This window comes from Perissodus microlepis, chromosome 14, assembly GCF_051167445.1.
Source record: "Perissodus microlepis isolate ML-2025 ecotype Zambia chromosome 14, ASM5116744v1, whole genome shotgun sequence".
Taxonomy (NCBI): Eukaryota; Metazoa; Chordata; class Actinopteri; order Cichliformes; family Cichlidae; genus Perissodus; species Perissodus microlepis.
Window position 1 is genome coordinate 14,392,452 of NC_140474.1, and position 12,964 is coordinate 14,405,415.

At 37.6% G+C, this 12,964-nt stretch overlaps 1 protein-coding gene across 1 annotated transcript; it reads right to left on the reverse strand.

Moving 5' to 3' along the window:
* Positions 1-1,522: 1,522 nt before the first annotated feature.
* On the reverse strand, positions 1,523-7,334 carry LOC146373629 (extracellular calcium-sensing receptor-like). Its single transcript, XM_084950121.1, has 7 exons — positions 7,246-7,334; positions 6,816-7,101; positions 6,073-6,645; positions 5,611-5,733; positions 5,256-5,379; positions 4,124-5,018; positions 1,523-1,718 (listed from the first exon to the last, which is right to left on the reverse strand). Exons 1-7 carry the CDS (start codon positions 7,332-7,334, stop codon positions 1,523-1,525), a joined length of 2,286 nt encoding a protein of 761 aa, XP_084806247.1.
* Positions 7,335-12,964: the final 5,630 nt, after the last annotated feature.

Below are 12,964 nucleotides of genomic sequence, written 5' to 3' on the forward strand. Positions count from 1 at the left end.
TATGTCACCTTCCTTAAACAAACTTGGCATATCAAACCTGCCAAAAAGTTCACAGCCAGATACTGTGTTCGTGCTGAGAACACACAGAAATAGGAGGATACCTCTTTGCATGTTTGCACTGCATTGCCATATAGGCATGAGAGCACAGTTCTTATAACAACAGTATTACATGTAGTCAATGTGCTATAATTTCCCAAAGGGCTCAGTGATCTTAGATTGGCAAACTTGGAATCAGGAAATTAATGCTCTACACGTATTGTTAAATGTCAGTAAACTATCTTGTATCGAAAAGTGTCTAAAACTACTTTTGCAATGCACATTAATCATAAAGAAATTTGAAAGGGACTTTAGAAAACTCTTTAGCTAGATAATGTATAAGTTATCCATAGTCTTTCAGTTTTTCAGTTTTTCACAGACAGGGTAAATACAATTATTGCCCCTATAAGTAGATTAATCTAGTTTTAAATGATGAATTATTCTTTTCGATTTTGCTTTTTAAAAGTTAAATTGCATTACATTTTTGTTTTTGTACACAAAACTATCTATCTATCTATCTACATACATGTGTGTGTGTGTGTGTGTGTGTGTGTCTATACTGCATGAAAAAAAATCTGTCGTGATTCATTGGCAGCATTATTATTAAATTACAACTTTGTGTAATCTATACCTTTGTGCCAATTCCTTGTCTCATAACAGATCTTAAGGGCAGCGATAAACCATTTCAATAGATATATTTAATAATAATAGCAATAGCAACTGGACAGGCAAAACAGAGAAGCAAAAAAGTTCTTTTTTTTTCTTCTTTAGATGGGCTTATTCATCATATAATGAATTTTGAGGTTTGATGTGTTGCTTAGTAACATGATCACATGATTTACACATATTTTTAATATGAAGGCTGCTGTAAAATCAGCCAGAACGATCTAGATGTGAGTAACATATATATACATATATATATATACATATACATTCATATATGTGTGTATATATATACATAAATATATATATATATATATATAGGGAACTGTGTAATTACATAAAAGATGAACAAATACTAAAGAGCCGAATGGGTTGTGGATGGGATCTTTAAATGGGGCAGATTATGTTACAGCTGAGGAGTTAAAAGAGTTAAATCCCATCAAACGTTTAAAACCACTTGAAAAATGGCAAAAACTCATGCAATTTATTGAAAACAACACTTAAACTGAAACATGTTGTTTTACAGCTTATTAAAAGCTTAGGACCATACCTCCAAAAAAAACCACACCCACCCCCCAAAACAGAAAGTTCCAAACATGAACTCAGTAATGAGTAACTCCACTGTTATTAATAAAATGTGTTGCAGCATGCTTGATGCAAGCATTTTCATGAGGTGAGTGGGAACATTTCTCCAAGTGGTGAAGACGGCCGCACGGCGGGCATCTACTGTCTGGAACTGTTGTCCATTTTAGAGAACTTCCCTTGCCATCCATCCCCAAAGGTTCTCAATTGGATTTAGATTAGGGGAACACGCAGGATGGTCCTAAAGAGTGATGGTATTCTCCTGGACGAAGTCCCTTGTCCTGCGGGCATTGTGTACTGTAGCGTTGTCCTGTTGAAAAACCCTGTCGTTCCCACACAGACAAGGGCCCTCAGTCATGAGGGATGCTCTCTGCACCATCTGGACATAGACAGTGGCTTTTTGATGCCCCTGCACCTCCTGAAGCTCCATTGTTCCACTGAAGGAAAAATCACCCCAGACCATTATTGTACTGCGTCCACTGTGCCGTGTCGAAAACATGTCAGGTGGGATCTGCTTGGCATGCCAGTAATATTGGGAACCATCACGACCATGAAGGTTACATTTTTTCTCATCAGAGAATAAAACTTTCTTCCACCCTTTAAGGTCCCATGTTTGATGCTCTCTTGCAAAGCTCAAAAGGTCAGTTCTGTGGCGTTTAAGGAGACTAGGCCTTTGAAGACATTTTTTTTTTTTGAAGCCCTTCAGTCTCAGATACCATCTGATGTTTATGGGGCTCCAATCGGCACCAGTAACAGCCTTAAATTCGGTTGAGGATCATCCAGTGTCTTGGTTGACAGCCAATTGGAGCCTCCGGCTCAGTGCTGGTGAAATATTTTTGGGTCTTCCACTTGATATTTTTGTTCCATAACCCTAAGGATCATTTAAGAAATTCCAAATTACTGTCTTACTGCATCCCACCTTGGCAGCAATTTTTGCCATTTTTCAAGTGGTCTTAAACTTTTGATCAGGACTGTATAATAACTAAGAATTCAATTGCACAATTTTTATGGATCAATTTACAACAATCCTACAAATTATTCATAGTTCACCATGTGGGCTACTTTAGCATGATATCCCAGTGACACATTACTAAAGTCACTTCATCCTTTCCAAAATGGCCCACATTTACAATTTTACATGGACCAGTTGATGGTCACACTAAATTTTTGATCAAATAAATAACATAGAGAGAGAGAGTTTTTGAGGTTTTCTTTTACTTATATTTCAGTTTCTGCCTAAACCTATTTTGCTTTTCAGAAGCTCAAAGAGCATCCACTTGTGTTTATTTATTTAGGAAAAAAAGAGGAAGGTGTGTAATTAGGGAAATTTTATTCAACCACCAACTAGAAGTCACACAATAGCTGCAGCAGGGCTTTAATGAATATTTACTTATAGAAAAGTAAATGTAATTTCATTTCATTTCAGGGAAAAACAACCCCTAAAAACAACAACAAAAAAAAAACCGCTTTAGCTCCATGGTGTTTAAATTACCACAGTTTTTCACTTTTCAAGGTCACAGACAGGGGATATACAATTATTGATGGTATAAGTGGGTTAATCTTGCTTTAAATTATGATTTATTCTTTTTGCATCTGATTTTTCAAAGTTAAATTGCATTACACTTTTAATGTTGTACACAAAAGCCTATTTCTCTCCATCACGAACTATCTATCTATCTATCTATCTATCTATCTATTTATATACATCCATACGTGTGTTTGTGGAGGGGGTGCATGTCTATATTACATGAAAAACAGCACGATAAGATAAGATAAGACTTTATTGATCCCATGGCGGGGAAATTTGTGCGTTATGGTGGGGACTATGAAGAATGCATTGCAATGTCTGAGCTCTCAATCAATCTTTCTTCTCTTTAAAACTGGCCATGATCTAGATGTGTCTAAAATATCCCCAATGTATATATTTAACGAAAGGCCGTATATACAACATATATGTTACATATATTGCTACATTGATAGTGTTACTAAGTTACAGGACATTGAAATACTTATAGCTGTACTAGTGAAATATAGCTTATGTAAATCAAAACATAAATGGCAACATCACTGACCCCTTTTTCACCACTGACCCAGCTGTGGTTCCATTTTTTTAGAGTTGCTTTTAAATGAAGTAACTTTGCTACTGTTTGTGCTAGAGACCAAACTGAAATGATTTCATTAAAAAAAGAAAACAAGCTTTTTAATAAAAAACACATGTGGTGTTTCGTGTTAGTACAAAGCACCTTGTGTATACAAGGTATTGTTGTCCGAACACAGACAACAAAATTAGCTCTGCCTAGATTTTACCATGTGTGCTTTACATTACAATGACTTGTTAACCACTTTTGCTATCAATTCATCCATCCACTCGCTTCCACTTATCCTTTTCAGGGTCGCGGGGGGTGCTGGAGCCTATCCCAGCTGTCATAGGGCGAGAGGCAAGGTACACCCTGGACAGGTCGCCAGTCTGTCACAGGGCCAACAAACAGAGACAGACAGCCATTCACACTTACATTTACTCCTGCATTCACACCTATGGGCTATTTAGATTTTCCAATTAACCTATCCCCACAAAGTGCATGTCTTTGGACTGTGGGAGGAAGCCGGTGCACCTGGGGAGAACCCACGGGGAGAACATGCAACTCCACACAGAAACACCCTGGCCTGATGGTGGAATTGAACTCAGGATCTTCATTCTGTGAGGCAACAGTGCTAAACACAATGCCACCGTGCTCTGAATTATTTTGTAATTTTACACCCAAAATTAGAAGACAACTCCAGGCGGCCTGTATGATTCTTGGGTTATAAAGGTTTAACACAGAACAATATCATGTTTCTTTACTTTATAATTTTTCCCATAACCCATTTCTTGGTATTTTTTTCTGGCTTAAGAAATATTATGTAACACTTGGGTGCAAAAATGCAAATTAATAAGCCAAATGCTGAAGACAAAATTGCAAATATTTCCACAGCTACAGTGAACTTTCCAGGAGAACTGATGTATGCTGGGATGAAGGTAATCCACACAGCACAGAATATCAGCAGGCTGAATGTGATCAATTTGGCTTCATTGAAATTATCAGGAAGTTTTCTTGCCATAAATGCCAGGATCAAACAAATGATTGCAAGGATCCCTATGTATCCCAACACTACATAAAAAGCAAACTCAGATCCTGTGTTACATTCGAGAACAATCATCCTATTGCTGTATGTGAACAACGTATGTGGGTAAGGTGGGCTTAAAGTCAGCCACAACACACATGTTATTAGTTGAATCAAAGTGCAGGAGCAAACAATGATTCTTTGTTGTGCGTGACCAAACTTTCCAGTAATTTTATTGCCAGGAAATGTGGCTTTGAAGGCTGTGACAACAACAATGGTTTTTCCCAAGACACAGGAAATGCAAAGGGCAAATGTCACACCAAAAGCGGTGTGGCGCAGCATGCACATCCAGACTGTTGGCATACCAATGAAAGTGAGAGGACAGAGAAAGCACAGAAAAAGAGAAAACAATAAGAAAGAGCTCAGCTCAAAGTTGCTGGCTTTTATCACGGGAGTTTCTCTGTAGTTGATAAAAACCACCATTGTGGCAAGGGAGAGAGAGGCCCCTAACAGGGATACAAGTGTTAGAGCTATTCCCATGGGCTCATGATATTTCAGGAACTCAATAGTTCTAGGAATGCAATCATCTTTTCTCTCATTGGACCAGTATTCCTTTGGACAAGGTGTGCAGTCTGCTGCACCTGTTGAGGATAAACAGAAAGGGTGAATAATGAATTGAGAGACCGTGTTAGTCAAAGATTTAACTTCCTTGACAGAAAAAAGCAGTGAAATTAATTAGAAATCAAGATGCTGCCCTACCACATTAATATTTTAAATATTACTTATACGTATACACTAAATATGTGATATTATACTGAGTGTGCTTGATTTGATAAGACATATACACTTCTTATATTGGTCTACTTGTCTACCTGTTGAGTTGGCTATAGTTCCATCAGCACAGGATACACAGTGAAAACAACAAATTGGTTTTCCATTAATTTGAGCTTTTCTGGTTCCAGATGGGCAAACATTAGAACACACTGATGTGGGGACCTGTGGCAAAAGAAATGTTTAAGTATTGTAGCAATGATAAATAGGTGTTGAAATGATCTTACTGCCACCATTCAAATAAAGTTGAGATACTAAAAGTGTACTGCATGGAAAAAAAAGAGACATCAGAATTACTGTTTTTCCTGTCCTCCACACGATCTTCTCCTCCTGGACATTGAGTTTGTAATTGCCGTTTGCAGCAGATGCAAAATGACCAAGTGTCACATGTTGCACTTTTCCATTTATCAACTGCCAGTTAATGATATCATAAGAAGCAGGAGGATCGCCATTCTCATCAAAAAACACCTCATCACCAAACTGATTTGTGAAATTCACCCTTTGTAAGCTTTTAATGACCTAGAAAGGAAGAGATTATTTATCAGATTTTTATGAGCTTCTTCTTCAGTCAGAAGAATTGTAACTTTCAATTGCACCATTTCTCACCTTCTTGGGCTGAATTTCTGAAAGATTCAAACATGGATTTACTGTTTTTGCTCCAACTGGTTGGCAAAATACCAGCTGATGCAGAGCATGTGCAATAGCATAAACTGCTTTATACACATTATAGGTCACTCTGAGCTCTGTGACATTGAAGAAAGCATGCTCGGAATTCATTAATGTTTCATTGCCTGTACATCTTTTGGTTGTGTCATCAGTACTTGTGCGTGCTCCTGGTAAAACGGGCATACAACCCACCATAATCTCCCAGAACTCCTTCACAAAAGGTGCATGTGGATCTGTATAAGGACTAATACTTGTAAGAAAGTGTTTGAAATTTGGAATAGCCATCTTCTGCACAACAAATCCAAGGGCGCCACCAAAAGCTGTGTATATTTCAGGTGTGGATGGTCGAGATGCTGTTATCCAGGCCTCACTTGCGATCCACTGAATTCCTGTAATGTTCTGGTTCACAATTTCTTTCATCAAAGGATAAAAGTCACCTTCAGGTACAAAAGCCAAAATTACTTTGACAGACGACTGTTTTATTATTTCCACAACTTTCAAAAATCTGTCTTTAGTGTATGTACGTAGAATTGTACCCACAAAAGCAAAGCAAATCCCAAACTTTTCAACCTCTTCCTTAAAAGCAAGAATTCCATTACGTCCATAATCATTATCTGACTGTATGGCTCCAATCCACTGCCATCCAAAATGTTTGACCAGTGCAGCCAAAGCTTTTGCCTGGAAATAGTCGCTGGGGATTGTTCTAAAAAACGTAGGATATTTAGTTCTGTCACTCAGACAAGCACACGTTGAGAAGTAGCTGATCTATAAAAGAGAAAAGAACACTGAAACAGTGTGCATGCAACAATACATCATACAATGCCAAAATATCACATATATCACATGGCATAAAACATACAGTTTTATCTCTTTTACTATTGGCACGCAGCATCATAAAACATATAATTGTTTCTTATTGTCTAGTTATCTCTTACTATTGGCATATGAAATGGTCCAAGAATTCCAGCCACAGCTATTGACTGAGATGACCCAGATTCTGCTATGAGAGCAGATATAGCTGGAGGGCAATGAGAAGATACATCTACCTCCTCTGCTCCACTAGCCAGTGTTAGTGCAGCACGTAAAGCATTTGTTGGAGATGCGCAAGAGTTAAGTATGCTATAGCCAAGAGATATGTTTGGAAGCAGAGCAGGATCATTGTTGATTTCTTCAATGGCAAATATCATTGCCTGTGTCCATCGAAAAACTCTCAGGTCAAACCTAAAGACATTTTAGTGATTGATACAAGTCATAAAGTAACCAAGCTTTTGCTTTACATGTATGTACACTACAATCTCAAGAATTAAAACACAAATAAACATACATGCATGACAAATGAACAAAAAAGTTTGTGTTAAATCATACCCTTCACACTGCACTCTAGGCGGCTCCTTATCAAATGTAGAAGTGCTGAGTATTTCTTTGATCAAAATCGGGAAGATTCCTCCGATCATTACGTCACCTTCCTTAAACAAACTTGGCATATCAAACCTGCCAAACGGTTCACAGCCAGATACTGTGTTCATGGTGAGGATACAGAGGAATAAGATGATACCTCTTTTCATGTTTGTGCTCTATTATCATATATGCATGAGAGCACAGTTCTTATAACGACAGTATTAGATGTAGTCAGACATTCTCTCATTTCCCAAAGGGCACAGTGATTTCAGATTGGTAAGCTTGAAACAACAAGGAAAATAATTGCTCTACTCATTATATATTTTCAAATGTCAGTAATCTATTTTGTCTTTTGTCAGTAAAAATTCACATTTCTTCTACACAGACTTCCACATATAACCTGTAGATGACCAAGAGTTTGATGTCAAGAGTTTTGTGTTTAGGACTACAGTATACATTTGTGGTTGGTGAGAATAATATATGTTGTGTCTCCTCAAGAAAGAGACAGTCATTTCTTCCACAACAGTTTATTGTGGAAGCTATTGATGTGAAATGCCTGCAAAGCACAGCACTGGCTTTTCAGTAATTAAGATATTAATTGCTGCATAACACTGCATGCATGATTAAACTATTTATGCATATTCATTACTTTAAAAACAGGCATGCTAAAATTATTATATAGTATCCTGAATTTTTTTAACAAGATGATCATGTTGATGACTGTAGCCACGCATGTCATTCCATTGCAAGAATGTCTGCATTTGTTTATATTCTTGACTGTGTGATACAATACTTTTCATTTCTACACTCTTGTTGTTTGTGTTGGGTGCTGAAAAAACTTTGAAAAAACTCATTTCTAATTTTAATTTTTACAGTACTGCACAAGGCTGTGTTGTGCGGCCTTACTTGTTCGTTAGATCTACCCTTCTTTAGAAAATTTTGTCCACTTTTAGAGACATTTCTCATCACGATACATTAATAGGGATGGGAATTGATTAGAATTTAATGATTCTGATTACATTATTGATATAATTTGTCGGCTGGATTCCTTATCAATTCTCTTATTGATTCTCATTGGCTTTGCTTTGAGACTCAACTAACTAGCTAACATGCATATCATTACCTTGTTACAAATTAACTGCATTCTGTGAGAAAAGGAAAAAGCTGAAAATTTAAATAGTTAAAAGTTGAAATGTAAATAGTTGGTTTTTGTATTATATAATTTATTTATTACATTTTATGTGGAGTGAATATATAAAAGTATATTTACGGTGGCCCCTAGAGACAAAGCACGTACAAACTCCAAAACACATAAAAACTATGAAGCACGTACAAACTCCAAAACATGTACAAAACACAACAGAAGTGCTCGAGGATGCTAGGGGCAGTGTTGAGCTTTTGTTACCTGGTGGCTACACCAACGACCGGATTTGGTGTGTGGTAGTAACAGGTAAATGAACTTTTTTTTTTAAATTATTTGAATATATATGAGTGCCTGTCTACAAATACACAAACAATACACATATGCTTTCAATTGTGTAATTTAAGTGATCTAGGTAGCTCTGTTTTGGAAGTTCAGTTAACGCTAGAAGTGTGTTTTGGAATTTGTACGTGCTTTTTGGAGTTTGTACATCCTTTGTCTCTAGGGGCCACCGTATATATTTATATATAAACATATATATAAATAAAACCACTGGTTTTTTTTTGTTTTTTTTACATTAGTGATTCCTTTTGTGCATAGTTTTATATTGTTGTTAGTAATAAATTAATTAAAGCAACAAAACAACCTGAAGAGCCGGTTGGGAGCCGAAAGAGCAGCTCTTTTTAGTGAGCCGAGCTGAAAGAGCCAGTTCTCTAAAAAGAGCCGGAAATCCCATCACTACAGTGGATGCATATGTTTGAGTGTGTAACCCCCATTTGGAACATGCTTTGTCCTGTATAGTGTTTATGGAGAGTTTTGTATTATATACGTTGTAAGTTGGGGCCTTTAGTCTTTTTGCAGGTCCCATCAAGAAGATGGCTAATGAAGAAGAATCTAATATGATGGCATGGCCATGTCAGTGCTCTATCATTCTCCTTTTCAGACTCTCATTCGTGCAACCCACCCCCTTCCCATCTCCACCTCAACTGAGTCATTCAGAGCTCCATCAAGTCTACATCTTTACCATCACCAGTGTTCAAACTCCAGGAGATCATAAGATAAGATAAGATAAGATAAGATAACCTTTATTAGTCCCACACGTGGGAAATTTGTTTTGTCACAGCAGGAAGTGGACAGTGCAAAAGTTATGAGGCAAAAATTAGGATACAATAAGAATAAATACAGTACACAACTGTACAGAATAGAATAAAATAAAATACTATATACAGTAGAATAAAATAAAATAAATATACAATAAGATAAAAATAGAATACAAATGCTATATACAACTGAGTAAAAATACAACGATGACAGAAAAGATTATTGCACTTAGTGTTATTGCACATGTGTGGATGTGTGTGTTTGATCAGTTAAAGTCTTTATTGTGGAGTCTGACAGCAGTGGGGAGGAAAGACCTGCGAAATCTCTCCGTCCCACACCGTGGGTGCCGCAGTCTCCCACTGAAGGAGCTGCTCAGTGCTGTCACAGTCTGCTGCATGGAGTGATGACAGCTTAGCCACCATTCTCCTGTCACTCACCACCTCCACTGGGTCCAGAGGGCATCCTAGAACAGAGCTGGCCCTTCGGATCATGCCCTATATCCTATTGCTGCTAGGATTCTGTTCTGTTAAACCCCAAGATGTGTCAAAGCTGCAGATTCTAAATGAGTGCTTAGAATCCATCAAAGGTTGGATGGCTGACAACTTCCTTCAACTTAATGAAGAAAAGACTGAAGTCCTTGTATGTGGTCCTGACAGACATGTACCTATGATAATGAATGCTCTTGGTCCTCTTTCAACATTTGTGAAATCATCTATCGGGAACCTAGGGGTAATTTGTGACTCTGCTCTTACTTTGGATCTTCACTCAAATCTCTGGTTTGGTCCTGCTTCTATCATTTAAGAAACATTTCTAAATTAAGCCCTATTCTATCTCATTCTGAATTGGACATTGTTATTGCATATTCATTCATTTCAGTTTGCACTAGTTTGGACTACTGTAACTCATTGTTCACTTGTCTAAGCAAGGGCTCCCTGGAGCGTCTGCAAATTGTCCAAAATGCTGCAGAAAGGCTTCTGACCAAAACATCTAAGTACTCTCATGTGACACTGTTGCTACTACAGCTCCATTGGCTCCCCGTTGAATTCAGAGTGCATTTTAAGATTCTGGTTCTGACCTTTAAAGCTCTTCATGGACAATCACCAGCCTACATTACTAAACTTTTACAGCCCTATGTCCCTAGGAGGTCCCTGAGATCATGTGATCAGGGCCTACTTGTTATTCAGCATACAAGGCTGAGAACCAAGGGAGATAGAGCTATTGCCACTGTAGCCCCCAGACTGTGGAACTCTCTTCGTCTGAGTTTAAGGTCTGTGGACTCATTTAAAAAACAACTAAAAACGCATCTTTTTAGAATTGCATTTTGTTAACTTTTGTCTATTTCTGTTTTATACTCTGTCATCCCGTTGTGAAGCACTTTGTGATCTTTTTATCTAGAAAGGTGCTATATAAATAACATTTTACTTTACTTACTTTAATTTACTTCTGCCACGATGGGTCATCTGAGTCTAATCACCTAATTCAATTAATTTCAATAAACTTCAATTCAGTTCAATTTTATTTACTGCATTTTCCGCACTATAAGGCGCACTTAAAATCCTTTAATTTTTTTCAAAAATTGACAGTGCACCTTATAATCCGGTGCGCCTTATGTATGAATTCTGGTTGTGCTTACTGATCTCGAACTGATTTTTTGTGGTACAGGGCGCTCAAAAATATGTCAAAAAATGTTTTAGTACGACTTTGGTAAGCTACGAACTGCACCGCTTGATGGATTGTCGGAGCATTACGTCTACCGTAGTCAAGAGCCTCGCGGAGTAATCTGGGTCCAAAACTCCATCCACTTCAGGTCCCAAAGTCAAACGTACACTGCGGCATCACTGAGAGTTAAAAACTCTAAATTCTTTCATCTTTGATAAAATGATCAGCGTTGCTGCTTTGCCAGGTGTAACAATTGAGTTTAACATCCAGGCATCAATGAAAACAGAATTTATTAAATTTCAGTTAGAAGTTAGCTCGCTAGCTTCAACCTAAACATGATATACCATGTTCTGACTGAGAGATTAGAAGGTACAGCTCTGCTATCACTTCCAACATAAATGAAGACAGAAAACTAAACAGCAGTGACATTTGTAGGGTTACTGAAGTTGGACTAGCTGGTATATAATGATGTGCTATGTGATCGCTTGCGACACAGCTATGTTAGCATAACATAAACACAGTGAAGCTGGAGGATGAATGCTAGCTTTTTTCCACTCGATAAAAGTTAATGTGAGTGTTCCAGATGGTGAGGGACAAATGCAATCGCATGACAGGATGCTGTAAACGGACCAAACTTTAGTCACGAGAACAACTGTGATAATCCATCCACAATATGAGGTTAGTCATTAATATACTGCAAAAACATGGGAATACAGCAGCTGCGAGAGAATTCAAATCAATGGTACAGAAGTGGAGGAAGCAATAAGAATGAGTCAAGTAAAATTTGATTTATCTGACTGTTTTGTTTCGCTTAATGCGCCTTATAATCCGTGCACCTTATGTATGAAAACAGACCCGTTCATCGACAGTGCGCCTTATAATCCGGTGCACCTTATGGTCCGAAAAATACGGTATACAGTACCAAATCATAACAACACCTCAAGGTAGACCCTACAATAATACATGTTCAGTTCTTCCAAATGATCTCTGCCTATTAAAATAGTTAGATCTGCCTGTAATTGCACTGAACCTCAAACAAATTCCATGAATCTAATTGAGTAAAGCTTTTTTCTATTCTTTCTGTCATTCTGAATTTAGCTGTAGGTCCTCCATTAATAGTAGCTCTATAGGCAGCTGGAAAATTTTTAAATGGGCATTTTCTAAGTAAAAATGAGAACAGCCACTGGAAGAGTAAAACAGAAAAGTCATTAAAGTTCCTTCTGCCAGCCATCATTATTTAAACTGTAAACATCCAACTGAAGCTCCCTAAATGTTGTGTGAAAATAAAATGTAAATAGACAGGTATGCAAATAATTACTCACATCCATTTCTTTCTGCAGCACATTTAATGTTTTGCAGTGTACTGTAATTTTGTACATAAAGTATTTACAATATTAAGTGGCTCAATATCTATTATTGAAATATACATATATTTCAAAGGCAGCATGATGGCATGGTGGTTAGCACTGTTTGACACCAATGTCTGGCTGGGACCTTTCTGTGTGGAGTTCGCATGTTCTCCCCCGTGTTTACATGGGTTCTGTCCACGTACTTTGGCTTCTGCCCACAGTCCAAAGACCACATGCAGCCACGTGCCTCTGTGTTAGCCTTCCAAAAGACTGGCAGTCTGTCCAGGGTGTACCCCTCCTCTTGCCCCATTGGCATAATTTTGTGCTGAACATTGGGGAGGTCAAGATCTCGGTCTAAATAAATAAATAAATCTGGGTAAATTCCCAGATGATTCAACATGCAACTATTTTGCTGGTGATACCTGAAATGAGTAAA

What these genes read in the sequence shown, in the direction of transcription:
- LOC146373629 (XM_084950121.1), bottom strand. Translation starts at nt 7,334, where the DNA reads ATGATCGGAGGAATCTTCCCGATTTTGATCAAAGAAATACTCAGCACT. An exon ending in GGCAGTTGATAAATGGAAAA is followed by an intron (nt 5,380 to 5,610) that starts GTGCAACATGTG and finishes CTTTTGCCACAG; the next exon opens with GTCCCCACATCAGTGTGTTC. An exon ending in AACTATAGCCAACTCAACAG is followed by an intron (nt 5,019 to 5,255) that starts GTAGACAAGTAG and finishes CAACAGGTGCAG; the next exon opens with CAGACTGCACACCTTGTCCA.